The 27,624-nt window shown below is 42.4% G+C and overlaps 1 protein-coding gene across 8 annotated transcripts in view; it reads right to left on the reverse strand.

The window, feature by feature from the left end:
• CHST11 (carbohydrate sulfotransferase 11) overlaps window positions 1-27,624 on the reverse strand; it is a 276,479-nt gene that overhangs the window by 111,302 nt on the left and 137,553 nt on the right. For all 8 annotated transcript variants that reach the window (XM_065565062.1, XM_065565080.1, XM_065565047.1 and 5 more), the window contains one exon: window positions 26,999-27,084. In XM_065565062.1, the coding sequence (XP_065421134.1) occupies window positions 26,999-27,061 (63 nt within the window). In that variant the 5' untranslated portion in view covers window positions 27,062-27,084. The remainder of the gene's footprint in view (window positions 1-26,998; window positions 27,085-27,624) is intronic.

Raw genomic sequence — 27,624 nt, forward strand, 5'->3', positions numbered from 1 at the left:
TCTTATTGTTTAGAACTATAATATTTTACATGTAGCACCTTTTATCCTAATTATCCATGCAAAATGACCTATGGCTAAGACACTATGTTAATAAACTAAACTAGCAACCTTAATGATCCCCAAATGCTTTACAAATTCTTGTCTAGTCACAGGGATTGCATCCACCACAGATATGGTTAAACTTCAATGGTAGGTGAACACAGCAACCACTTAAACAGCATGCTGCAATACATAAGAGTTTAGAACGGCAAGTGAGGAAGAATAACAAATTGAAATGGCATTTAAGTAGGCAGGGGCGTGTAATCCAGACTGAAATTTAGCCAGGACATATGGGGTTAAATACCCATGTTCTTGTCAAAAGTACCACAGACTCTTAAAATGATCACAGATAGTCAATAGCTCAGCTTCACATCGCATCCAGAGAGCCATACACCACAATGTGGAGATTTGTTGAGTAGTGACTCAGAGTGAAGAATGTAATCAACACCATTTGGTGCAGGTTGTCCTTGGAGTTCTTCCATTTAGGTACTGACCTTGCCCAATTCTACTTAGCATATGGGAGCTTTCAAGATCAACAGCTCAAGAGGATTTGGCTGCAACAGGAACTAACATCTTCAGAAGACTAACCTTTTTTGTAAGTTACATTTGAAAAATTGGAAGAAATTCCTTTCTAAAAATGCTGTTTTGGTACTCACTTTCAGCATGATTACTACTACTCCGTTCCTGTTAACATAAAATGACAGTTCCCTGGCTAATTCCTAAGCCATGTAATGAAATTATTTCTCTTACCATCTGGATTTGTACCATCTTGTAAGAGACACACTGAAAAGATCACAACTGAAGCACAGTCCATTGAATAAGATCAAATCCCTCCACCCACCATGGATTTTGGAAGAAATCTTTATGTACAAATTATAACACATGTTGCGCATACTTTTTATATTAGGCAGCTAATATCATAGATAAAAATATTAATGAAAATGACTAATGGTTATAGGAGAATTAAATGATTCACTTAGTTTTCTCTCTATAGCTAATGTATTCTTCATATGGCAGGCATTTATTAGCTTTTACTGATGATTCCAGAGACCCTCTGCTATGCACAGAGAGTCTGTCAACACATTAAAACTTAATGTGCAAAGCAAGAATTATTGATGTTAGTTCTGTTCTAAAAGGGTGCTTTAGCAAGATTTTTACTGTCATGCCTGTATTTTCTTTAGCTACTGAATATCACAGATTTTTAATTTTATCAGTAGCTAGCAGTCCAAGCACATTTTAACATTCTCATAGTGTATTCACCCAAAACTGTTGTCTTTGTGTGTGAATTTTTTCATATACCTGCAGGGGCATATTAAAATTAAGTGTGTGTGATATTTCAGATAATGAAACAGTATTGAAGTCTCAGTTATTATAGATACTCTTGTATCTTCCTATGCTTCTGGTTATTTGGATACAGAAAAGAAAATCTTAAAGGGCCTTTTGTTCTCTTCAAAGTTCTGGTGCTTGTAAAAGCATCTAAATATTGGTACTAACTAGACCAACATGGGCTGCATCCGGCCAAATATTGCTCTCAATATACAGGTAGGTTTCCCACTGCTGTGGACCCATGACAGTACATGTCCTATAGTATGGGCGTGTGCAATGTACTCTACCCCTGCACAGATCTGGCAAGTGTCTCAATCTTATCATGCAACTTCCCTGCTAGTTATGGGTCTTGTCTAAGTAGGATGCTGCTAACTGTGAAAAATTATAGTGCTGGTTGTATGTTGTTGTTGGACATTCATCAGGGACTACGGTGAGGCTAATGCATTTAACCATCTCTGCCACTCAGATCCACTGAGTAAAATTTTCAAAAGCACTTAAGTGACTCAGAATCTTAAGTCCCATTTACATAACTTAGTTAGGCACTTAGGAGCCCCGGAATCATTGAAAGTTAACAGGTGCTTTGAAAAAATTATGCACTTCCTCTAGTTAAAGTTCTTAAACCCAAGAAAGATTTAAATCTTTTTTCCAGACCAGGCAGATGAGCCGCAGACATCACGTATAGCCATTTTATCGTATTCAACTATCATAAATGGAGATTATTCTGTTCTACTCCATTCAGCTTCAAATTGATACTGTATATAAATGTCACCCAAGAGCTGTAAGGTGTTGAGGTAATATCTTTTACTGGACCATCTTCTCAATAAAAAGAAATTACCTCATCCACTTTCTCTCTCTTAATATCCTGGGACCAACACAGCCACAACAACCCTGCAGATCCTCAGATAGTGTAAATCAGCATAACTCCACTGACCTCACTAAACAAGAGTTTAAGGATCTGACCCAGTGTCTTTGGCTCTCCCACTGTTTTACACCTGTGAATTCCTATGGATAACCTATCAACTCTGACGCTGAATCAGGACTACCTTACAGTTAGGTCCAACATTCTAAGAATGAATGTACTACTCTCCATTGCTGTACCTTTTCCAAACTCTGCCTATTATTATCCAGATGATTTTTTTTTTAGAATTATGGGTAAATTACTTGCATCATTTTAATAGTTAAGCCACCTATGGTCAAAATTCTTAATACTTCTTCCTGAGAGTGAGGCGTTGCAACTCCAGGATTAAAATATTACTATTGGGCTGCTCAAACTTTAGTGCTTGTGTGATGATTTAGTATGTTACCATCCGTCTATAGCAAACTACAAACTCCACTTTGTTTTCTGAGGACCATTTTGATTCTAAGACTGGATCGCATCTTTCCTATTGTCTTTTTACCTCCATCTTGGACAAAAATTCCAAGGGATGTTGACATTGCGCGAATAATGAAAGGTCATTACCTTTGAATGACTCTAATCTGGCGATACAACGGGAATGCTAAAGAGTGTGGCCAGAGCTTCAAGAAACCAGTTTTTCCAGCTTGAACTCCAGGTGGGCAGTACCTGGGTCTCCTGCAGCCCAGGTGAGCACCCTAACCACTAGGCTAAAGGTTACGGGGTGTGTATTGGGGGGGGCGGGGCAGCAGCACCACTTCCTCTGACCATTTTGTAAATGGTTGAAATTATTTGTGTCAAAATTCACAGTTTCAAGATGACAAAATGCATTTTTCATCAAATAAACTATTCATCTGAAAAATTTCACCCAGCTCTATCCAGGGCAGCCAAAATGCAGGGCCTCATTCCCTAGAAGTGGCACTAGGCCGTCAATGCCCAGAAAATGTGCCTGAGAGGCCAGTGCAAGAGGTTGTGGCTGGTGCCACCTAGATGGAGGGGAACTCAGAAGTACAACTCTACCCCGATAGAACGCTGTCCTCGGGAGCCAAAAAATCTTATCACATTATAGGTAAAACCGCGTTATATCGAACTTGCTTTGATCCGCCGGAGTGTGCAGCCCCACCCTCGGAGCACTGCTTTACCGCGTTATATCCGAATTCGTGTTATATCGGGTCGCGTTATATCGGGGTAGAGGTGTACATGTATTGAGCTGCTGCCTGGTGAGCATTCACAAGGTGGATCTCAGCCAAGACTGTCACAGCTTGATTCTTCATTGCCCAGGACCATAGTATAAGTCCTTTACACATCGGTGAAAAGTGGATTCAAAATGCCACCATTCAGATTTGGTTGCATTTTACACCCTTTTCTACAGGTTTAAATGACTTCAACACAAGACCTAGAACAATGGAGACTGGGTCCTAGAGTTTGAGCAGCTCAACAGTATTAGATGAGATTGAGCCCTCAGTTTCCTTTGACATGGATGCAGGTAGAGGGGGAAATGTTTTCAAAAGTGTTTAAGGGACATAGTAGCCAAAGTTAGGGTTACCATTCGTCCGGATTCCCCCGGACATGTCCGGATTTTTGAACTAAAAATAGCGTCCGGGGGGAATTTGTTAATGTCCGGACTTCCCTCTCTCTCCCCCCCCCCGCCCCATGCAGAGCACGCGCGGCTAACAGGGCACCCGGATGGTGCTACTTACATGGGGCTCTGACAGCGAGAGAGACCCCTCCTCCACTTCCCCCTCCCCCCCCCTGCAGCATAGCTCACTCCCTCCCTGCATTCGCCTCCGGCAGGCTGGAGCTCCTCCCCCGCTGCTGGCCAGCGTGCCGGGAGAACGGCTCAGACTCAGCAAGCTCCCAGAGAGACTTTAGGCGAACCGAAGGCCAACGACAAGGGAGCCAGGGGGTCGGAGAAGGGGCAGGGAGGTTCTGGAGGGGGCAGTCAAGGGGGGGGGGGTCGGGAGTTCGGGGGGGGGCTTTCTGGGAGGTGTGGGTAAGGTTTTGGGCAGTCAGGGTACAGGTAGGGGGTAGGGTCCTGGGGGGCAGTTTGGGGGGGAGGGGTCTTAGGAGGGGGCAGTTAGGGGACAATGCACAGGGAGGCTTAGGTAGGGGGTGGGGTTCTGGAGGGCAGTTAGGAGCAGGGGTCCCAGGAGGGGCAGTCAGGGGACAAGGAGCGGGGGGGGGTGGGGGGTTGGGAGTTCTGGGGGGGAGCTGTCAGGGGGCAGGAGTGCGGAGAGGGATCGGAGCAGTCAGGGGACAGGGAGCAGAGGGGTTTAGATGGGTCGGGAGTTCTGGGGGGGGCTGTCAGGGGGTGGGGAGTGGTTGGATGGGGTGTGGGAGTCCCAGGGCTCTGTCTGGGGGTGTGGATAAGGGTTGGGGCAATCAGGGCACAGGTAGGGGGTAGGGTCCTAGGTGCCCAGTTAGGATTGGGGAGAGGGTCTCAGGAGGGGGCAGTCAGGGGACAAGGAGCAGGGAGGCTTAGGTAGGGGGTGAAGTCTTGGGGGGGCAGTTAGGGGCAGGGGTCCCAGGAGGGGGCAGTCAGGGGACAAAGAGCGGGGGGGGGGAGGGTTGGGAGTTCTGAGGGGGGCGGGAAGTGGGTGGGGCAGGGGCGGGGCTAGGGCAGGACAGGGGCGGGGCTCCTCCCGTCCTCTTTTTTGCTTGCTGAAATATGGTAACCCTACCAAAGTCCATTTTCAAAAGTGACTTTTAAGTCCAAGTCTCACTGAAAATCACTTTCACTCCTAATTGCTTAAGTTACTATTGAAAATGGAACTTAGGCCCCTCAGTCATTTAAACTCTTTTGAAAATTTTACCCAAGTGCTTATTCACATTTATAGTAAGACCCCTTTACATTGCCTTAATTTAAATGATAATCCAGTTCATATGCTGTAATATCTTACAGCGTATGTAATCTTTTATCTCTGTTTAAATGAAATTAAGGCAAGCACAAATAAGCCAATCATAACAGATTTTTATGTTTCATATCTAGTTTTATCACAAAAAAACAAATCAAGCACTTTTTTTCCCTTTATGATCATTAAATAATGGTACTAGATTGCCAAATATATTTAGGTATCCTTTTTTGAAAATATTTTTTGGAAAAATGAATAATTTGGTGGATGAAAATATTTGATAATGAAATATTAATAAATTTTTCAATAATAAAAATAAAAGAATGATAGTCATGTCTTCCAATTTTTATTACACAGATGTTGTCTGACTGCAATTTTGGGAAATGAATGGAAAGAATACATATACAGCTTTTTGACTGGTAATAATTTGAGGGACATTTTACAATGTCAAGAAAGGTGGAAAGCAGAGTGTTCAAGGGAACACTGGAAACTGATATATGAACAAGGTATATTTGTATCCAGAGATACTAAACAAAAGATGACACAGAGCATAGATCACTTCAAAGCAAATGAATATGATGTATATTCTATTTCAGAGACATGTCAAAAGAGTCTGGGGAACTTTGTGCATTTGATTTGAAAACGCAGGAAGATTGCAATATTATTGTCAGAAGTTATCCAGTATAAGCAAGATTCAGTGGAAGGGTTGGAACCCCATTAGCCAAAAAGTCCTGTCCATTGTTGGATTAAAAGGCCAGTTTAAAAGCCCTTTCTTTATCTGTTGGTCTCTGGAAAACCCAGTTTGAACCAGTCTTGAACAAGCCTCCTGGGTGCTACCTCCTAAGAGGTGTTTACAATCTGAGTACTTCACTTTGTTACCCCCTACTGTTAGTTCCTGGTACAGCTGGGGCAACTCTCCCCCTGGAGTTGCATACAATCCCTGACCCAGAGTGACACACAAACCATTCATACACTTCATACAATATGGTTCCAAAGATGCTGCATGAGGTGGAAATATGTCACAATTACTACTATTAAAGAATAACAAATAATAATTACTAAAAACATTTGTGTTATGTCACCCATATTTTCAGGAATTTACAACAGCCTGCAAAGAAAATGTTTTGGAGTAGTATTGTCAGTAGCAAGAATACACAGAATGAGAGGAAAAGGAATATGCACCTTCAGTGTAAAAAAGATAAAAAAACCATACTAGATGGTATTATTTATCAACTCAGAGGTCATCCAGCGACATGGAGAATGACATGAAGTCATATTTAACCTTAAATTTGATACAAGTTTCAATTGTAAATATAATAATTTGTTAGTGTTTATAGTGCAGTCGTTATATGAGACAGTTACTCACCCTTTATAGTGCAGTAACTGTGGCTCTTCGAGATGCCTCTCCCTACAGGTGCTCCACTCTAGGTGCACTTGCACCCCATGCGCTTCAGATTGGAGATGTTAGGTAGCAGTGTCCTTTTGGCTTGTGGATGCGCCCCCTGCAGCCTCACACCCTGCACTGCGGCTAAATAGAGCTGTGGGGGTGAACCAACCTCAGTTCTTCTCTAATGTGGAGCCCATTGTGAAGAACCCCAAGGCAGAGGGGAAGAGGCCGTGTAGCACAGCACCCATAGGAGCACTCATCTGGAAGAACCATAGTTACTGCACAGGTCGAGTAAACTTCTCATCTTCTTTGCATAGTGTCCCTATGGGTGCTCCACTCTAGGTGACTATCTAGCAGTACTCTCCATCGAGAGGTGTGGATAGATCAGTAGAGCCAAATATGGCATCAGAATCTGAGGCACGAGTGACTGCATAGTGTTCAGCAAACGTATGAATGGACGTCTAAGTCACGGCTCTACATATTTCCGTGACAGGAATGTTCTTAAGAAAAGCTATTGAAGCAGAGAGGGATCTCATGGAGTAAGTTAATACTCTGCGGAGGCTGAAGATCATGACACTAATAGCAGTAGGTAATGCAGCCAGATATCCATCTAGAGAGTCTTTGCTTGGAAATTGGAGAACCTTTAGTTCTGTCCGCAATGGAGAGAAATAATCCGGGAGGTTTCCTAATGGGCTCATTCCTGTCTCAGCAAAAGGGTAATAACCTCCTGACTTTGAGTGTATGTAATGTCACATCGTGTGGCTTAGGGAAGAAAACTGGAAGGTCGATAGGTTGATTCATGTACAAGTGGGAGATACATTTGGAAGGAACTGGGGATGCAGTCGCAGCATGACCTTATTCTTAAAGAAAACGGCAAAGGGGAGGTATGCCATCAGAGCCCCTATCTCACCCACTCTTCGAGAAGTAATGGCTACTAGAAATGTAGTTTTCAAGACAGGTGTAGAAGGGAACAGGTGGCCAAAAGTTCAAAGGGAGGCCTTTTAAGACATCAGAGTACCAAACTGAGGTCCCATGTTTCCAGCACATAAATATGTTCTCGTGTGACGATCCATAATTGCACATATGCAAGATTCTTCATGTGACCAAAATCTAATCCACCAGAATGCTCATGAACAGCAAATCAATGTGGTTCATGCATGCTGTTAAATCGATTTAACTGTTCTGTAGGGTCCCCCCAAACACAAATCTGCAATTTTGAAGGACATAATTTGTTAGAATTTAGGAAATAAATAAAAATATTTAAAAATTATTTTAAGAAGAAGTGAGCATGAAAGGGGCCCAATCCTGCTCTCTTTACTCTGGGAAAACTTCCATTGACGTCAATGAAAGCTTTGCATAAATAAGGAGGAAAAATATTTCTTAGGTAACACCATTATATCCTGCACAAGCTGTCTCCTGACCCTCCCTCTCTCTATAGGCTCAGAGCATAGCCACACTGACCGCAGATAGTCTATGATTCTACCATCAGCTGTTATATAGGAGTTGGGTTCCAGGTGAATTATGATGTCAAGTATCAGGGGGTAGCCGTGTTAGTCTGGATCTACAAAAACAACAAGGAGTCTGGTGGCACCTTAAAGACTAACAGATTTATTTGGGCATAAGCTTTTGTGGGTAAAAACCTCACTTCTTCGGATGCATTCGAAGAAGTGAGGTTTTTACCCACGAAAGCTTATGCCCAAATAAATCTGTTAGTCTTTAAGGTGCCACCAGACTCCTTGTTGTTTTTTAGGTGAATTATGAGGTGCACAGGGGTAAACTCTCATCTCCCTACACAGTGTCAGAACTGGCTAACATTTCAAACCAGCACAATCTCACCTCCTTCTGAGCATCTAAGAGTCCCAACCATAGAGTAGCCAGTGTGTACTTAGATTAGGACAGTCTGAAGTTCCCCTCATTGAGAGTAAGAGATCTCCATGGCCAGGGGCAACTCCAGGCACCAGCGCACCAAGCGCATGCCTGGGGCAGCAAGCCACGGGGGGTGGCCTGCCAGTCACTGTGGGGGCGGCAGTCAGGGAGCCTTCGGCATCATGCCTGCGGGTGGTCCGCTGGTCCTGCGGATTCGGCGGCAATTCGGCAGCGGGTACGCTGAATCCGCCAGACTGGCGGACCTCCCGCAGGCATGCCACCGAATCCGCGTTACCAGCCAGACCTCCTGTAGGCGTAAAGCCAAAAGCTGCCTGACTGCCATGCTTAGGGCGGCAAAATACATAGAGCCGCCCCTGTCCGTGGTACATAGGATTTGGCCCCAGTGTTTTGATAAAGATTAATGAAACCAAAGATATAATACAACAGTGTTAATCCCCCAAGATGCATAAAGCCACTGCTTTCAAGGCATGTTCCTCATTTTACAAATCAAACTGACTCAATAACAGCTGCAACGTGTAAGAAAGCAACTAAGTGATCTTCTGTAACAAGTTTCTGAAACAGACATTTGAGCCCATTTTTCAAAAGTGACCTCTAATTTGGGGGCGTATCAATGTTTGAGTGCCCAACTTTTGACTCTACAGCCTGATTTAGAACTATCGGACATCCCTCTGAAAAATCAGTGCCTAAAAGTCTGTCCTCATGAGGCAAACTACTTTTCCTCCACCAAGATTATCCTCTGTGGCCACCAAAATCACAAACCTCCATGCAAGATAAACATGAACAGGGCAGTTGTTTGGGCCCCAATTCAGGAGAGCACTTACGCATTTAAAGTTAAAAGGCTGTTTTCCTGACTCAGGGCCTTAGCCATTAGTACTCTAATCTATAATCTCACAGCACCAGACATTTCCACATTTTGCTTAACATTATCCCAGGGTTGAACAGCAGACTCTTAACCTCACAAATAACACCACATACATTAATTAGCAAGTTTTAATAGAGAACGTATTACATCCACATTAATGAACCATTCATTTATGGTGATTAACATTATTGCACTTCATACCAAATTAATTAATACCAATTAGCCACTTAATTTTAAAATGAGACAATTACTCTCTCTTTCCAGAAGTATTTCTCCAGCTCAGCGCTGGATTGCTGGAACAATACAGGAACAAAGCCAGCCTGTATACCCAGCAGGAGATACGTACTCTGTAGATAAAAAATGTTAGGCTCTGTTAACACACATTTTTGTGCATATTTTACAGCATTGCTTTTGACATTAGAACTAGACATTTTAACTAAAGGGGATAACAAAAATCAAAGGTAGATGAATACACTCAAAAACCTATTTATTTTAGTAACTTCATATTGCTTTACATCAACTTATCTATGTTAGCACAAGTTGAGTAGAGGCTGCCAGATTTCATTCAAGAGTGTCCAACTTGTTGATATTTTCCAGTCTGGACACAGAAATGGTGCAAAACCTGTAGGTAGGTTGAGTATATTCCCTTATCTCTCCAAATCTGTGGTATCTGAGTCTTTAATAATCACAAGATTAATTTTGCCCGCCTCAGAATGTTACTTAGAATAACATTTATCGCAGCCTCTTCGGATACTGATTGGTTGGTGCTATGACATCATTATGTGTCCTAATATAAAAGAAAGCACCTCTTGACATTTATTTATGACACCAAGTCCCACATGTTTTGGCCTTGACTCAGGCAAGTAAGGTACTTAGAGACACAGCCAGAGGGCAGCCAACTGTTGAGTTTTGGTACATATAAACTTTACACCCAGAACCATAATTATACTTACATTTTTAATAGTGCTTTCTAAGTTCAAAGCACTGAAGAGACATTAACTAATTAAAACGTCACTGCTCCTACGGGAGGCAGGTGGGTAAATAGTATTATCCTCATTTTACATATGGGGAAATGGACACAGGTGAAGTGACTTGATAAAGACCACAGAATGACTCGGAGGCAAAACCAGCATTAGAATCTCATTCAGATCATCTAAATTGCATTTGTGGAACCCAATCCCAAGCAACAATATCCGAGGTGAAATATTTTTAAAACCTCCTGACACAATTAAGAACAATTGTTTTCTCTCTTCACCTCATTGTGCCATTTATGTGTTCATTCAATTCATAGAATCATAGGGTTGGAAGGAACCTCAGGAGGTCATCTAGTCCAACCCCCTGCTCAAAGCAGGACCAATTCCCAACTAAATCATCCCAGCCAGGGCTTTGTCAAGCCTGACCTTAAAAACCTCTAAGGAAGGAGATTAATTAATTTTCTCTATAAACCCTTAAGATGAGGCTTACACTTAGGCCTGGTCTACACTGGAGGGGGGAACACACAATTTAAGTTATGCAACTTCACTATGTGAATAACGCAGCTGAAGTCAATGTACTTAGATCTACTTACCGCGGTATCTTCACTGTGGTAAGTCGATGGCTGACGCTTTCCCGTCGATTCTGCCTGTGCCTCTCGCCCTGGTGGAGTACTGGAGTCGACGGGAGAGCGCTCGGTGGTCGATTTATCACGTCTAGACTAGACGTGATAAATAGACCCTCATTGGATCAATCTCTGCCTGTCGATCCAGCAGATAATGTAGACAAGCCCTTACTTATTCACAGTAACAGTTCTGGTAATATCAATGACTGACGACAGCCATAATTAATAATAAGATGCATAACCGCACTGTGCTCTGCTAAAAATGCTTTTATTATTATTATTATCACCATCATTGTGAGTCAGTTAAATCATTAATATTTCCATAGTAAAGGATTTAGATTACTTTACATTGACTAAACCCGAGTGAATGCCCATTAGTTCTTAAGGATCAATGCAGCAGCCATTATTACATTATAAATACTAACTACACAAATGGAACACTTCCTCAGCTCTGATCACTTTGGGCGCAAAACCCATTTGAATCAATAGGAATCTTTCCACTGACTTCAATGGCCTTTGCATCAAGCTCCTATTGCACAAGGCATGAAGGGCCTGACCCAGCATCTACCAAACTCAGCAGAAAGACTCCACTGACTTTCATAGGGCTTTGGATCAGACCCAATGACCTATACCTTTGCCAGAATATAATTTAGGCTTCGTGCCTCACAGTGAAAACCTTCAAGTAGGAACAGGGTAGTATCCCTTTAAATAGTTTGTGAGCCATCTAGTGACGCTCACTGTTCTATGTTGTTGAAGCTGCCAGGAAGTACAGACCGTTCCAGATATTTTTGTGATGCCTCTGAGACATTATCCAGAGGAAAGTCATTAATCAGCTCTCAGATGTAATTTGTAACATGCTGCACATTTAGTGCTGGTAGTATTGATAGTAATACATTTATAATTTTTTCCTAAATGAGCAGTTTACTGAAAGTCCCAGTGGCTGCAGATTCCTTTTAGTTTCGCTTGGCCTCTCCAGTCACAAACTTTTACAGCCTGTGAACCCCTTTCACTAAAATGTCAAGTCTCGCAAACCCCCTCCTAAAAATGAATATTTCCAGAGATTTTCTCCTTTACCGGAGTATAAATTATAAAAGCAGTGATCTTGGAAATATAAAATTTGTTTTTATGACATGCTTATTACACACTATTTATTATTATTTATCATTACAGTATTTTTATTACATTATGAAAACGGCAACACTCTTCCAAGATCTCACTTTCGTAGCTTGTATCACTTTGAATAAGCCTGTTATAAGACAAGGCTCATATGTTTCATCAAGGAGTATCAGATGTGAAACAGCATGAAGATATTTAAGAAGCTAACTCAAAGAGTTCCTCCTACACAAGTGTTCAGGTCTTGAGCAGTCCAGGCAAACAACGCACATTACAACAAAGCTTAAACTTGTTCTTCATAATAATTTTTAAAATAATACTAGCTGCCTATTTAATTTTAAAAAAGCAAAAAATATCCACCTCCCTTTCCATTTCTTATAAGGAGTCTTGAAGTTTAAATCTCCTCAGTGTGATAGATATGCTTGCTTTGATCTGCTTAGCTCTTGGAAGTCCAGGGGCTCTGGGCTGCTGGCCCCGTGCCGGGGTCTCTAGGGCCAGCTCTGTGCGCCATTAGGGAATTTTTTTCCCCAAGAACCCCGTGTAACATTTCGTGAACCCCCAGGGGTTCACGAACCCCAGTTTGGGAACCACTGATCTAGAGTTACTATTCAACACGATTTTAAAACATAGCTCCTGAACAGACAACTACCCAAGACCTTAGTGAGTTTCTTTTGTGTTTGGTTAAGATCTGCATTTTGGTATTCAAATAGCTGGATGCATATATGGATTTTTATTGCCTTATTTTTTGTGTCAGCTTGTTAGCAAAAGATAGAATTTGAAGTTGCACATCAGTGGGCTAGTTCCTAATAGCAAATGGCAGTATTTTGCCACTGGCTGTTTAGAGAAATTCAGTATCTTAACAGAAGATACCATCTATCTTATCACTTCTTCAGCCACAAATTTAATTACATTGATACTGTCAGGAGGAGTAGGAATTAATAATTAATTAAACCTGACTAAGGATTCAGGTCTTCTTAGCCTGTGTATTTTGTTTCAAGATCATTTATGCTTCAGTAATCTTTTTCTTTAACATCAATATTTTTTGTCCTTACTGACACAAACAGCCCAAATTAAAGTGGCACTGTCATTCCTGGACACTCTGATTGTCAAAACACGGCACAATCAGAGTGCCCGCAAAATTGTGAGCATACCCAGCAAATATAAAAAGAAGGAAAGATGGGTTTGTGGGGAAAGAACAGGACTGATAGTCAGGTGTCCTGGAGTTTATTCACAATTCTGCCACAAGCTTCCCTGTTTGACTTTGGGTAAGACTCTCTCTAGGTGAAATTCACCTATCCTAAGAGAAAGACCGTGTAATTGGACTTTGACTAGATGACTAAACCAAGTTGAGGGTAGAATTTACCCCCTCAACCCATGTGACAGACAACAGTTCTGTAGGCTGAAGCCGCTCGTCCACATAAACATATGAGTTTGGGCTACTAGATTCACATAAACACAGAGCCAAAAGCCCATCTATAAACCTACCCAATGTCCCCCTCCAAGCTGGCTTATTAAGGCTGATGCAGAAGGGTAAGGCAGTGTGAAGGATCTTGTGCAGGGCCCTCTCTGCCTCATTCACCTCATCTGCAAAATGAGGACGATAATAATGATCTACCACACAGTGGTGGTCTGATTCTCAGTTCATTAACAAGTCTAAACCCATTTGATTTCCTTAAATAGAATGCACTATACAAGCTCAACACAGCTTCAGTAATACAGGAAAAAACTTGCATTTGCCCATGCAGTAATTGCAGTCATTTTCCCTTTTCTGGTACTTACACATAAGGGCCTGATCTAAAGCCCATTGGCGTCCCATTGACTTCAATGGGTTTTGGATCAGGCCCATAAATACCAGGTTCTATGCACAAACTCATGTGTATGTCTGCAAATGTGGGGTTGTGTGGCTATAAGAGGGCTGCATACAGAACCTGTGTTGTGTTCTCTAGTGTGCATACATCTCCGCTCTCAGAACTGAGTGTTCAACAGCAACCTCCAAAATGAGGAGCAAAGTCACAAATTGTATACAGATCATTTTTCAAATGCACTACATTTACAGAAAGGCAGGTATGATGGAATACACCCCTGTATTCACTCCCTGTACACTATAGTAATAATGTTTGTACAATAAACTCATAATTTGCTAGTCGGTATTGTCCCGATAAAATAGGTGTGGCAATATTGTATGTGAAGTTATAAGATTCCCTTGTATGATATTAACAGCACATGTTCCAAACCCCACAGCCCTGTCCAGGCAGAAGTCAGGTTTATCCTAAACAAAGGAAAAAATGTGTGCTTGCCTTAATTTGCATTTAAGCAGTAAAGAGGGTCATCAAGCAGGGAGGAAAAACAAAGGAAGTTCAAACAGGTGAAAAAACCCCCACCAGGGAATGTCCTACATTGATTCTTTTTCTCCTGGGTCTCAGCTGGAAATGTTTTTCAAGAGGAGGACTGAACCTATAAGAAAAGAGGGACAAACCTCCCAAGGCTCCCCTCTCACTCTCTCTCTGCCCACCTCATTCTCTACAGCTGAGAAGACAAAAGGAAACAACCATCTGACGGGGGGGGGGGGGGGGGGAATCCTGACCTGAGAGTTTGGTCAGTAAGCTGCTGGAGCATGTGGTGAGAATGTTTGCTTTGTAACTAAGATAGTTTCTTAAGCAGACCCTAGTAAATGTTTTCATCTTTATTTTTCTTGTAACCATTTCTAACCTTTATGCCTCATAGCTTTTAAGTGAGTATAAAATAATCTCTTTGTAATTAATAAACTTGCTTTACTGTTTTATCTAATTTGGTATGTTTAAATTGAAGTGTCCGAGTAACTAATTAAGATAATAAAATGGCATATTAGTCCCTTAAAGAAATAACAGACTTAATATATTTGTACTGTACAAGAGAGGGCTGGGCAGTAAAGGACCTACATTTCTGGGGAAAGATCCATGATTGGGGGTGTGTTGGGGTCACCCTTCAGTATAGCCAAGACTGGTGAGAGCAGGGGATAGCTGCCAGACTGCAGTTACACACAGACACTCGGGGTGTGGCTTGCCTGCTGGAAGGCTGTTTGTGTGCAGCCCAGCTGGGAGCTGCTACAGCAAGGCATTGTAAAGCACCACAAGGTCGCAGGGCAGGGGTGACACAGCCCTCCACTAGTCTGAATTATAATCCTGGTATGTCACAGAGGGTCAAACTATAGTTAGGTTCTTGGCGTAATTTTTGCTATATTCCCAGTAAAACCAACATCATTTCCCACAAGCCACAGGAAAGGAACAGGGGACAGAGGGTGGGGTAGAAGGAAAGTATGGTGCACAGCTCTATTTATGCAGCAGATACAATAAAAACTGTGTGTCCCATTTGTTCTTGCACTGGTGGATTTCAAAAACCCAAGACCATCACATTAGAGAGGGACGATCCCCTCCTTCCCCTAGTTCATTTGACATTGTCAAAAAAGTCACTCTCTCATTGACTGCTGCTTGAGTTTTTTTATGATGTTTCACCCTGTAAGCACAGCTGACACCTCATTATTAGCAGGGGGAAAAAATTATCCTAGTAAACTAAATGGTAGGAGAAAAAAAAGTTAGGGGTTGGGGGAGATAACAGAGGCAGCCTTCAGAGTTGTGGGAAAGAGAGGCAGGGTCCAGAAGGAAAAAGTGACCATTTTAAACTGTCCCCTCCCCACAAAGCTGCCTATTCAACACCATCTGTGGCCTTCTTGCCTCTTTTAACTCACCATATTGTAATCACTACGGTCTAGCCCTCCGCTGGTGTAGATCAATATAGCTCCACTGAAATCAGTGGAAATACTCCCATGCTTAGTGTTAAGCATTTGCTTAAGTACTTCGCTGGGCACTAGCAGGTTATTTGTGTGCATCTGAGGTAACTTGGCCTTGCTCCTCCAAGTGCACCAATAGCCTATTAGTGCAAACCCAGTTGTGGCTTATTAGGATATTATTTACCCTTGAGAATGCCACCTGAAATATTCATAGGCATTAACGCACAGACACACGCATCTGCATGTACAAACCATTTATCTTTTGTGTGGTGACATGTGTCAAAGGCAGGTGTCTGATAGGCCTCTCCATCCTGCATTTGGGTTCTCACATTGGTACCAAGCCATTCATAAAATGGAAATATACATGGGAAAGTGGTAATGCGAGCATCCAAAAATATAGGATAAAACAATCTTATTAGGGTGCCCATGTTTGAAACATGGGCTGGAGAAGGGTTTTTTGTTCCTTGGCTATAAATGTGTGCACTGCAGAGAATGTTTAAAAGTGTCTGTTAGAGTGTATGAAAGTGTGCACGGGGTGACTTTTGAAGGTCCTAAGCGATGAAAATAAAATTATGCTCTGCTTATATAAATGACTCAGAACAGTAAATTATTAGTTGTTATTTTATAGAGTGATGTCACTGGCAACACAATCTGTCAAAGAAAGTAAAGCAGCAATTGCAGAAGTAACTAATATTGCATCTCACCTTCACCGCAGGGACCTTCATTCAATTTACATTAAGTAAGATGTTATACTTTGGAAATGTTCCAGGGCTTTATCTTTCAATGTACCAGTCCAATGAAACATTTCTTTTCTCCTTCACTGGTGCTTATTATGAATATTTAATGTATCAAAATGAGCTGAAAGCTAACACTGTGCATCTGTTCTCTAGCATTCCATCCATCTATTGACATCAAGGCTTCAGTCCCAAAATATGACATTTAACTATATTGCTATGTAAATACAACCATGTCAACTGATGTTTCATAAGTAAAATATATGCATGGCAAAAGCCAAGCATGACTTGAATAGATGAAAAAGTCTTCTCCCAGCTATAGAATTCAATTCTTGTTTCAGCAACTGATGTCAATTCCCCATGGCAGCCTGCGTATTTGTCTTTTATCATCTAATTGAATTAACACCCATTTCCTTTTACTTATCCCCAGATACTTGTCCAAAATGATCTAAAGGTGGCATTCCACATTTACAGGAAGGAGGGGAAATATCTAAACTAAGGCTAGGTCTACACTACCCGCCTGAATCGGCGGGTAGAAATCGATCTCTCGGGGATCGAATTATCGCGTCTCGTCAGGACGCGACAATTGATCCCCGAATCGACGCGCTTACTCCACCAGCGGAGGTAGGAGTAAGCGCTATTGATGGGGAGCCGCGGAGGTCGATTTTGCCGCCGTCCTCACAGCGGGGTAAGTCGGCTCCGATACGTCGAATTCGGCTACGCTATTCGCGTAGCTGAATTTGCGTATCTTAAATCGACCCCCCCCCCCCCCGTAGTGAAGACCTGCCCTAAGGGTACGTCTACACTACCCGCCGGATCAGCGGGCAGTGATTGATCTATCGGGGATCGATTTATCACGTCTAGTGCAGACGCGATAAATTGATCCCCGATCGCTCTGCCGTCGACTCCAGAACTCCGCCACGGTGACAGATAGAAGCGGGGTCAACGGGGGAGCGGCAGCCATCGATCCCCCACCGCGAGGACGTGAAGTAAGTGATTCTAAGTCGATCTAAGATACGTTGACTTCAGCTATGCTATTCTTGTAGCTGAGATTGCATATCTTAGATCGATTCCCCCCATCACAGTGTAGACCAGGCCTAAGGTATCAATTTGCTAGTTAACTTCAGAGTCCTTGGCAATCTGCTGTGTGACTATGCTTTCCTTTAATGTAATTTGGCTGCAGTAGTACTGGCATCCCAAAACTTGAACATAATGTTTTGATTTGCTGTGATGGACTTTAGTATTTTGCAGTCTGAATATTGCTCAGAGGTGATTTAAAATTGGAAGGAAAGTAACATCCCTCTATGTGTATTTCTTGTGCCTGGAAAAACCCATGAGCATCAGAGCATTGTAAGTTGCCAACTCTTTGGTTTGGCTAGAATAATCTGACTGGGGGGGGTGAGGGGGCTGTGAACCTTTTCAGCATCAGAATTAAACTTTGCAACATTCTCTAGTGCAATAGTATGTCGTGAACTGTGAAAAAGAAAGGCAAAGTAACTGCTGTAATGAATGCCCACTAGTCTTTAGTGTTGTCATGTGTCAAATGGGAGATCCGGATTAGATTCTCTGGGTGAAAGGTTGGCCCCATTGAAGTTTTGCCACTGATTCATGTGGGTGAGGATTTCACCCTCCATTCCTGTCTCCCTCTCTCTATGATCTGAATAGACAAGTTGGGTTATACTTCACGCATCACCATGTTGGGAAACTAAGGTTGCAACTTGACTGTTCCCCAGTTAAAACATGGTTCTGCCTTGGAGTATACATGAGACAATCTTGTTTTAACAATGCCACTAAACTCCACTACTACCCTTTTCTGTCCAACACTGTACCATAATTTGGTGACACAGATAAAACATGATTAGGTCCCAACCCACTATGGGGCAGAACTATGTTTTAAGCATGTTAGGGACAATAACACTCTAACCAGGTGCCCTCCTGGTTGCTGTTGTAGTATAGATGAACCCTTCATTTCAGTCAGCACTTGCAGAGGAACCATGTTTGAAAATCTTGCTATATTGGGTTCACACATAGTAGGAATGGGCTAAAACCAGGTTGAAACAGATTTTTCATCTCACTTTTCCAGTTCACTAGGAGTCTAGATCTGAAACGCACGAATAAAAACGGTTCTAACGTGGTCCACGTTGACCCTGGAAACCTTGGTAGAACTTGTTTCAGTGTCAGTTAAGTATCATGGATCAGCTTCTGGCACCTCACTTTGGCTACTTCCCACCTCTTCGGTAGCACAAGCTGCTGGAAAGATGGCTTAACTGGCTACTTGGGCATTCCCCTTGCATAAGTGTTAAATTTAAAACAAAACCCCAAACACTTAAACACACTTGTACATAAATTTTGTCCACAGTGTCCCTATTTTTTTTAAATTTGGGGATGGATGACTACAGAGCACAAGGTAATTGTTGTGTATTCCTCAAAGAAAGTGATTCAGCAGTTTTAAAATGAAATCAATAAAAACAGACATCCTCCTGGATGCAGTCCACCTCAGACTGACACCACCTATTTCCATATGAGAGTACTGCCAAATGCACAGCAGCTTGTGCAGCCGTGTAGTTTGTGGGGGTCACTGACCACATTTTAGCTTGGCTGTGTCTGTAGTGTTTACAAAGGAGTGGTCATATATTTAACGCTGCACATTTACTGTAGAGAGCTTGAGTCAGACACAGCTGGCTATATTACTGAGACAATTGATGTTTGAAAGAGCTAAGAAGTCTACCAATTACTCTGAAAGGTCAGCTCTCAGCCCCTGGGGTTGCACATTAGATGTGCCACATCTATAAAAATGGGAATTGAGAAATCAGACATTGTGGACAAAACTGCAATTTTAACCTTTAATGTTTTTTCATCTTTAATACCAAAATTCAGTTAGATAACTGCAAATTGCAAGTCTCAGTAGATAGTTTTTGAATGCCTTTCTTCCCTTGTTTTCTTAATAGGGCCTATTAGGAAACATTACAGACCATTAGGGATAGGTAGTTTGTAGCTAGACTCCCTGGAGTTAGAGAGGATTGTTTTTTCTTGTTGCATGAGACATATGATTGGTAGCATAGAGTTAAAGCATCTCTCTAACAAAACATACAGAAGAAATTGAAGATGTATTGACAAATGTAATTCAATCCCCGGACACCATGGAGAACGTTGCCAGAAACAAACCAGGAGAGGTTACAGTATGAATAGTTAGGAGATCTGAGCGGGGAGATGGCCTTGGGATGCAGCCATTTGGCAGGCGGTACTGGAGCACTTATTACAGAGCAGAGAGGATGTGCTCAGTCTCTAGAGGAGTATGTGACAAACACCTGTCTTCATGTCAGCAATTGGCAGCTTCTGTGTATAGGACATTTGCAATAGTCCCAAATGTAATCAACCCAAGAACGGCCATACTGGGTCAGACCAATGGTTCATCTAGCCCAGTACCCTGTCTTCCAACAGTGGCCAATGTCAGTTGCTTCAGAGGGAATGAACAGAACAGGGCAATTATCAAGTGATCCATCCCCTGTCATCCAGTACCAGCATCTAGCAGTCAGAGGCTTAGGGACACCCAGGGCACAGGGTTGCATCACTGACCATCTTGTCCAATAGCCATTGATGGACCTATCCTCCATGAACTTATCCAGTTCTTTTTTGAACTGTTAGCGTCTTGGCCTTCACAACATCCTCTGGCAAGGAGTTCCACAGGCTGATTATGCATTGTGTGAAGTATTTCCTTTTGTTTGTTTTAAACCTGTTGCCTATTAATTTCATTGTGCGATTCCTGTTCTTGTGTTTTCACTTCCTTATTCACTTTCTCCACACCATTCATGATTTTATAGACCTGTATCAGATCCTCTCTTAGTCGTCTCTTTTCCAAGATGAACAGTTCCAGTCTTTTTAATCTCTCCTCACATGGAAGCTGTTCCACACCCGTAATCATTTTTGTTGCCCTTCTCTGTATCTTTTCCACTTCTAATATATCTTTTTTGAGAAGGGGTGACCAGAACTACATGCAATATTCAAGGTGTGGGCATACCATGGACTTATATAGTGGTATTATGATATTTACAGTTTTATTATCTATCCCTTTAAGGGTTCCTAACATCCCTTGAGCAGATGTTTTCAGAGAATTATCCACAATGACTCCAAGATCTCTTTCTTGATAGGGTCTAAATGAGCTGTTATCAATCATTTTATATGTATAGTTGGGACTGATAGAGGAGCGAGCCCAGGGATAGGGCTGCAGATAAAGCGATGTTTCAGAGGGCACTGAAAGAGGCCCCTGTTGGACTTGTAGCACTGGACTAGTTTGCTTTTTATTTCACAAGCGGACTGAGAGAGACTCGGACGGAGGGCTGAATTGCTGAATTCTCACTGCAAGGCAGAGAGAAAGGGCAGGCACACAAGCTCTGCCAAGGGGAGGTGCTTGCAAGAGGTGAGTGCCACCCCATTACACACACCCCCAAGTGATTTCCCTAACTTCTAAAATGAACTCTTATTTGTAATCTGTAATTAATAATAAAGTATTCTCACTAGTGTTATGCTTTTCCTAAGGTTAACATAGTATTTCATTGCCAGCCAGCTGTTTTCTACTACTTGCAAGCATGACAGTAAGTAATATATTTGCATAAGGCGTCATCCTTGGAGTAAATCAATTAATTATTCTTTCATCGGTGGACATCTGCTATTTCAGCATAGGATAATTAGATGTACTGCTATCATTTACCTCATGGTCCGTAGCGATAGGATTAAGCGACCAGCGTTTGGCATAGTATGCATCTGTTTTTACTAGCTCCCCATTCTTGCCCCTAGTTGAATTTTTATATGTTCTCCATCAACAATAGCTATTATGAGCTGCTTTCACCACGTTACTATTATTTGCAAGAGCTCATCTGCATGTAAAAAACAGAAGCAAGAGGTTGTCCTGTTTCTTAAGGGCACGCGTTGTGATTCTACTTACTAGCACTGTTGGTAAAAAGCTGGGCATATAAAAGCTTATACAGAACAAATGCATGTGCATATTTACAACAATTTGTTTTTGAACCTATTGATGCTCGGCACCTAATTTCTTGGTTTTTAGCACACAGAGGAACTTCTGTAATCTTCTGCATTGCACAGTACCAAATCTCAGGGCTTTTATAATAAGATTTGACACACAGTTACCCTGGGGGTAGAACATGGCAGCCAGCATGTGCACAGCACACCATAGCCAAGTGAGGAGAGGAAAAATTTTGGCTGAGGTCACTGACACAACTCCATCCTCTCACCAAAAGTACCAAGAGACCTTTCAAATATCCCAAGAACTTTGTGGGGGTTTTTTCAGATTCCAAACCCCGCTTTTTAAGATCCAAAACTCTACCACACACAGTAAGCTACATAGGGTAACCAATGCCTCTGCCTCAGAAGTATGATGAGCTGAATTGACATTGCTGGGATCTGAACCTGTAGTTCCAAGGCAACTAGGTATTCTAGAAATGAAGCTTAGATCACTAAGCTATCATCCATCCAGCAACAGGTATGAGTGCCCATGAAGTCACCTTGTGGTAGGTGGGCCAGAGAAGAACAGAAAATTATCAACTCAGATGGAAGTGACTATGGCTGGTCTGGGTTGACATACACTGATCCTATGCAGAGAGCCAGATCCAGGGGTGATGATGTACAGGGACGGCTTTAGGACCTGCAGGGCCCAATTCGAATACCCGGCGGCGGTCTGGCGGCGGCACTGAAGGACCCCCTGCCGCTGAAATGCCGCCGAAGACCCAGAGTGGACCGCCGCCGGGTGAGTAAAAAAAATTTAAAATTTAAAAAGGCGCCTAAGGCGCGGGGCCCTCTTAGCGCAGGGCCCGATTCCGGGGAATCGGCCTAAAGCTGGCCCTGATGATGTAGCATCTCCAGAAAGGGAACACTTGAGGGCTGAGGTAAGTGAGGCTGCATAATCACTGTATGGTCTCAAAAGCATCAGCTTGCTTTCTTTGAGCCATTTAGCAGGATGTGATAAAAAGAACAGCAAAAAGAAAAGAAATTGCTACTCTAACAGTAGTCCAATAAAATTTCAGGACACAAGGCAGTATGGGGCCCATGTTGGGACCACTGCATAGCTCCACCAGCTTTGGTTAATGGTTGGGAAGCTCAGCTCAGGCCTCACCAAAACGTAACCTCCTAGCAGCCCAGCTCTTCAATGGATGGACTCCTCTTTTGAAAACAAACAACAACAAAAATCACTGAAGGTTTGACCCATGGTTAACTAGACACATGATTCGCAAATGAAAGTCAGGAGATCTAAGGTTAGAAATTGAAGCATGGAAACTATGATCCTAGGACCTGATCCTGCAGCTCTATGTAGACCAATGTTTTTCTCTGTAGTTGAGAAATAAAGAATAAATGCCTGATAGCGGGATGAGACTATATGCAGGCCAAACTCCCTTAGAATTCAGTATGAATTTTGCCTGCACAGAAGTGCAAGATTATGGGCCCTATCATACATTTTCCCCTCATTTAACACTTTGTCCATTTTAGCTATTAATTGCTCACAATTGAGTACTGTTTTCAACTGGGCTGAACAGATCAGTGTCGCCCACTGATGTGCTCAAGCCCAAATATGTTGTTGGCTCATTTTGAACTTTCAGTCACTTGAGCTCAATGGGCTGATCCACAATTAACTGTTATTTTTAGCGCACTGGGGCTGCACAAAGTCATGTAATTACAAGACACTGTGGCATGTGGCATTTTTCTAAGAATATGCTTTGCAAATATTTGTTTACCCATGTTTTTAAAGTCCTGAGGTTTGAAATACAAAGAACAAGCTACGAAGTGAGTTTATGCCACATTCATGCAAGGCTCTTAGTCCTTCAGTTACGCCTACGTTTCCGCCCCCACCCAGACACACTCATAGTACAGTAACTTACTCCTGGGGGAATTCTGCACCAAAAAATTAAAGTCTGCACATAATATTTTAAAATTCTGCATATTTTATTTGTCAAAATAACACTACCTAATCACGCCAGTTTCAATTATTTTGGTAATTTATTTCAAAATACCAGTCAGCAACTATGTCTGTAACAATACAGACCCACACACAAAATTCCCCTAGGAGTAGAGTTAAACCCCTATGACAACCCAGTTCCTGTTTCTCTGCCTCTTTGTCCCCCGCCACCAGAGCCCAGCCGGTGGGCCAGACACACATACACCCTATACCCCAGAGCCCAGCCATGGGGCCCCCCAGCCCAGACACTTACACCCCCCTACCGCCCAGAGCCCAGGGATCCAGAGGGAGAAACAGCCTGATGCTGGATCCCAGGCTTATGTGGAGTTTCCTGCACACCACCTCCTTCCTTCAGGACGTTCCAGAAACTGCAGCTACCCGGAACCCGCCAACTCCATTTCCCTCCCCCCGACAATGTCTTCTATTTATGAGCTGGGCTCTGCCGGGTCCAGCAGCCTCTAGTGGTGACCAGCAGCACTGCGCAGAACATTAATTTCTGCACAAATTCTGCATTGTGCAGTGGTGCAGAATTCCCCCAGGAGTATGCAATATCATTAGTCCCCTGATGCTGGATCCTCTCCCTCTTCCCTTTGGAGCTATGTGACAGAATGAGTCTATTCTATTTTGTCAATTCATCTAAAGTTTGACTATATTGCCTTAATGTGGTACTTGTGCATGTGAAAGTCCTTCACTGAAAGCCCCCCAAAATGAAGTCCTCCGTCCACAGAATACATATAGCATAGGGAGGGCAGACTTCCCACACATGGCCCTCCTATTATACTTCAAACCTGACACAGAGGGACCATATGTAGGGACAAGAAGCCTGTTCCTATCTGTGGGATTGTCCAGTAGGGCCAGTACAAGGCTGTGCACCCACTTAAGTAAATGGGACTTAAGTGGTGCAAGGACTTTGTGCTGGCCCTTCTACTGAGTGGTGAATTTCACTCTCTCTCTATCCATTAAATCTTACACTTCTCTTGTGAAGCTATTAAAGGATGTCAATTACAGCCCACTAGGGTGGCAATCTTTTGTGATGAGGGCACCTATCCACTGAGCACTCGACTGAAACCTCTAAATTCGGTTTGCGTAGGCCACTGGACATCCATTAGACAGCAACAAAGTTTGGTCCCCTCTGGATTTGAACCAGCAAGATAAAAGTGAAGTAAAACTATTTTCACAATCATTTATCAAACCAAGAGATTCACCAGAAAACACGGCATCTGCTAGCAACTCCATAAAAGAAGAAAGAAAAGAGCAGACCAAATAGACTGGTATATTTTTGTATAGCAGATACTACAGGCCAGACCCCCATCTGGTGTAAATCAATGCATCTCCATCAGGCTTTACAAATACAAGGCAATCTCTGTGCCGAACGTATAACAAGAAAACTTTCTTGAAAATGGCATGATTGTATTAGCTACGGGAATATCACTCTCGTGGATTATGATGCTATCTAAACCCATGGCTTTGTGTGCATGTGCGTGTCGTCTTTTGTCTGAGCCCTTAACACCTGCAATCCTTTATGATATGCCTGGACAGTAATAAACATCCAATGGCATTTTTCATAAGAGAATGAGGTTTGTTCTGCTGTCCTTGGCCAAAACTTTCTATTCCTCCAATTATCAGGACTTCTGAGTTGTATGTTATAAGTCACTGATCAGCAGAGGACTGGAGAGAAAGGATAAGAGTACGCTCATACTCCCCTGACAACGGTTTGGGGACCTCCTGGGGGATTCTGACCCACAGCTTGAGAACCGCTGCTCCAAACCATGATCTGGCTTCCTATCCTGCTACCTTCCAGGCAGTAGAGAGATTTTTTTTCCTTCTTATGGATAAGAATGTAACTGTAACTTAATGAGGGAGGAGGGTCAAAGAAATAAAAGAAATATTTCAGTGGAGACCCCCAAATCAGCTTGTTAATATCTCCCTCTCCACCCACTGTCTCTTGCTGCTATCATTTCCCTGAAATATATACAGTCTGCATGCTAACAGTAAAGTGTCCGGTGGAATACTCTTGAACCATGCGCTGCACTTAAATCCAGTCCAAAAAGCAGTGGAATATTCTGCCTTTTTTACGTGCTAAGAACAGAAGAGGCCAATGTACTGATGGAAATTTTGTGTGTGTGAAAAACGTCATCTGCTTAGTTCAACACTGGCTGCAAGAAATGCTGAACTTATTCAAACATTGACTTTTTGGGCTCCCTCCACAAGAGAGATTGGGAAAGAATTCTAACGCTTTACAGAATACTTGGTCAAGATGCAGAAAGGAACGGGGGAGCATTAGGAGCTGCCAGCTGGGTTCACTGCTTGCAAAGGTTAGAAAACCCGTAGTTCACCAAATTTGCAAGGCGGTATTCCTCTGTTCTTTTCATACGGGATGACCTTTGGCAATGGGACTATTAAATGGCAAGAAGATTTCAATTGATGCACAGCAGACCCCAGACACAATAGACAAAAAACTTTCTTCTCCCCACGGCCCTTTTCTAAAAGCTTTTCAAGAGTTTATTATTTTTCCTTTGCAGCATGTTAGTTCTTATGGAGAGTGCACTCTCAATTTAGCAACATTGATTGTACATCACTTGTATCAAGTGTTATTACAAAAACTGGTAAGTTTGTGTTCTCTGCTACACGTAGAATTGAGATTTAATTAGGAAACTAATGTATGCTAATAAATACAAGATTATTGGATGCCTGCACTTTACTCCTTTTTCATAATAGATATTGTATCTTTAGATTGTTGACAATACTTTATAAATGTATTAAAATCACTTGGAACTAATTTTGTGTACTGTATAGCGATTCTTTTCATAATCAACAAGTATTTAAAACATTTACTGCCTTGTTAAATCTAATGAGTTAACCTCACTTTCCTTAATAGCTAACTCAGTTTTACAAAATGTATTAACTGGGGTATAAAAATATACTAGGCAGCTATTAAACCTTAATAAACCCTGTATACTTAAAAATCAGCTGCCATTTTCTCTCAATGGCAGCACTTCCTCCAGTTGCCAACAGGAAGCGCTGTGGTTGAATAAGCCAATTCAGCACCCACATGGAGACTAAGTGAGCAGCAGCAGAAATTGGAGACCTGAAATTGAGATGCTTTTTCGCTCTGGATAGCACATTGAGAAGAACTCAGGATATCCTTACTCACATTGAGTGGTCCCTTCCCCCACAGGTAGCCTCAATGATTTTAGTGGGACTAATCATGGTATAATATAGCATTCAGTGATATCATGATCTGCTTCGCTGGAAAATATTCAGCTCGTTTGGACTGCATACTTGCAACCACCTTTGACTGGAAAGCCATCTGGGCTAGCTGGAAGTCCATCCACATTATAACCCGAAAACAAAAGTGTCTTATAGCAGTGCCATTGTAACCCACTGTCACCTGATCTACAGAGGACAGAACTCTGCTACAGCTTCCAGCTAGGAGACATAGTCCTTTAGCTCAAGCTGTGGTTTAGCTGTGCAGGTCCCAGGACGAACATGATTATGCTATGGGGAAGAAAAACCCCAAACTCTGCAAGTAAATACAGGCTGTGTTTGTTGTATGGGCTGCAAAGTTGATACACTCACCTGGATGGGATTGTACAGTTCCTGGAGCGGGCTTCTTGACCCCTTCCGACAACAGATGTCCATTCCAAATGGATTTCTACGTATTACTACAGGGTAAAATGGAAATTAATACAGGTTAACAAAGGCTGAATTAAAAAAACAAACAAACAAACAGAACACAGAATACATATATTGAGGAGAGGGATTTCCAGAAATACCAGGGAATTCCAGAAATGTGTTTCTTAAAACATCCATTTCACCTGCCCTAGCAAAGATTTAAAAGCAGAGTGCATTTGGAATATTCTGGGCTTGGAGCCAAAAAAATGGGGTTCATCCCTTTCCCTCCCCATCAAATAAAAGTGTCGCCAACATTTTTCATACCGGGGTGCCTAAAGTTAGGCTCTTAAAACCATATTTAGGCCCCTAAACAAAAGTAGCCTGATTATAAGCACCTGTTGTCTCCCATTGTTTCCAGAGGGCCAAATTACTCACTGTGCCCAGCATGTCTGAAAATCAGGCCATTTCCAGTTAGATGCCCGACGATGGATTTAGCATAGTCTCCTAACATTAAGCACCTGGATTTGAAGTTTTTGGCCTATGGCTTCAGTTGCTTGCCACCACAGACAGTAGCATGTGTGACATGAACA

This window comes from Chrysemys picta, chromosome 1 (genome assembly GCF_011386835.1).
Source record: "Chrysemys picta bellii isolate R12L10 chromosome 1, ASM1138683v2, whole genome shotgun sequence".
Lineage (NCBI taxonomy): Eukaryota > Metazoa > Chordata > Testudines > Emydidae > Chrysemys > Chrysemys picta.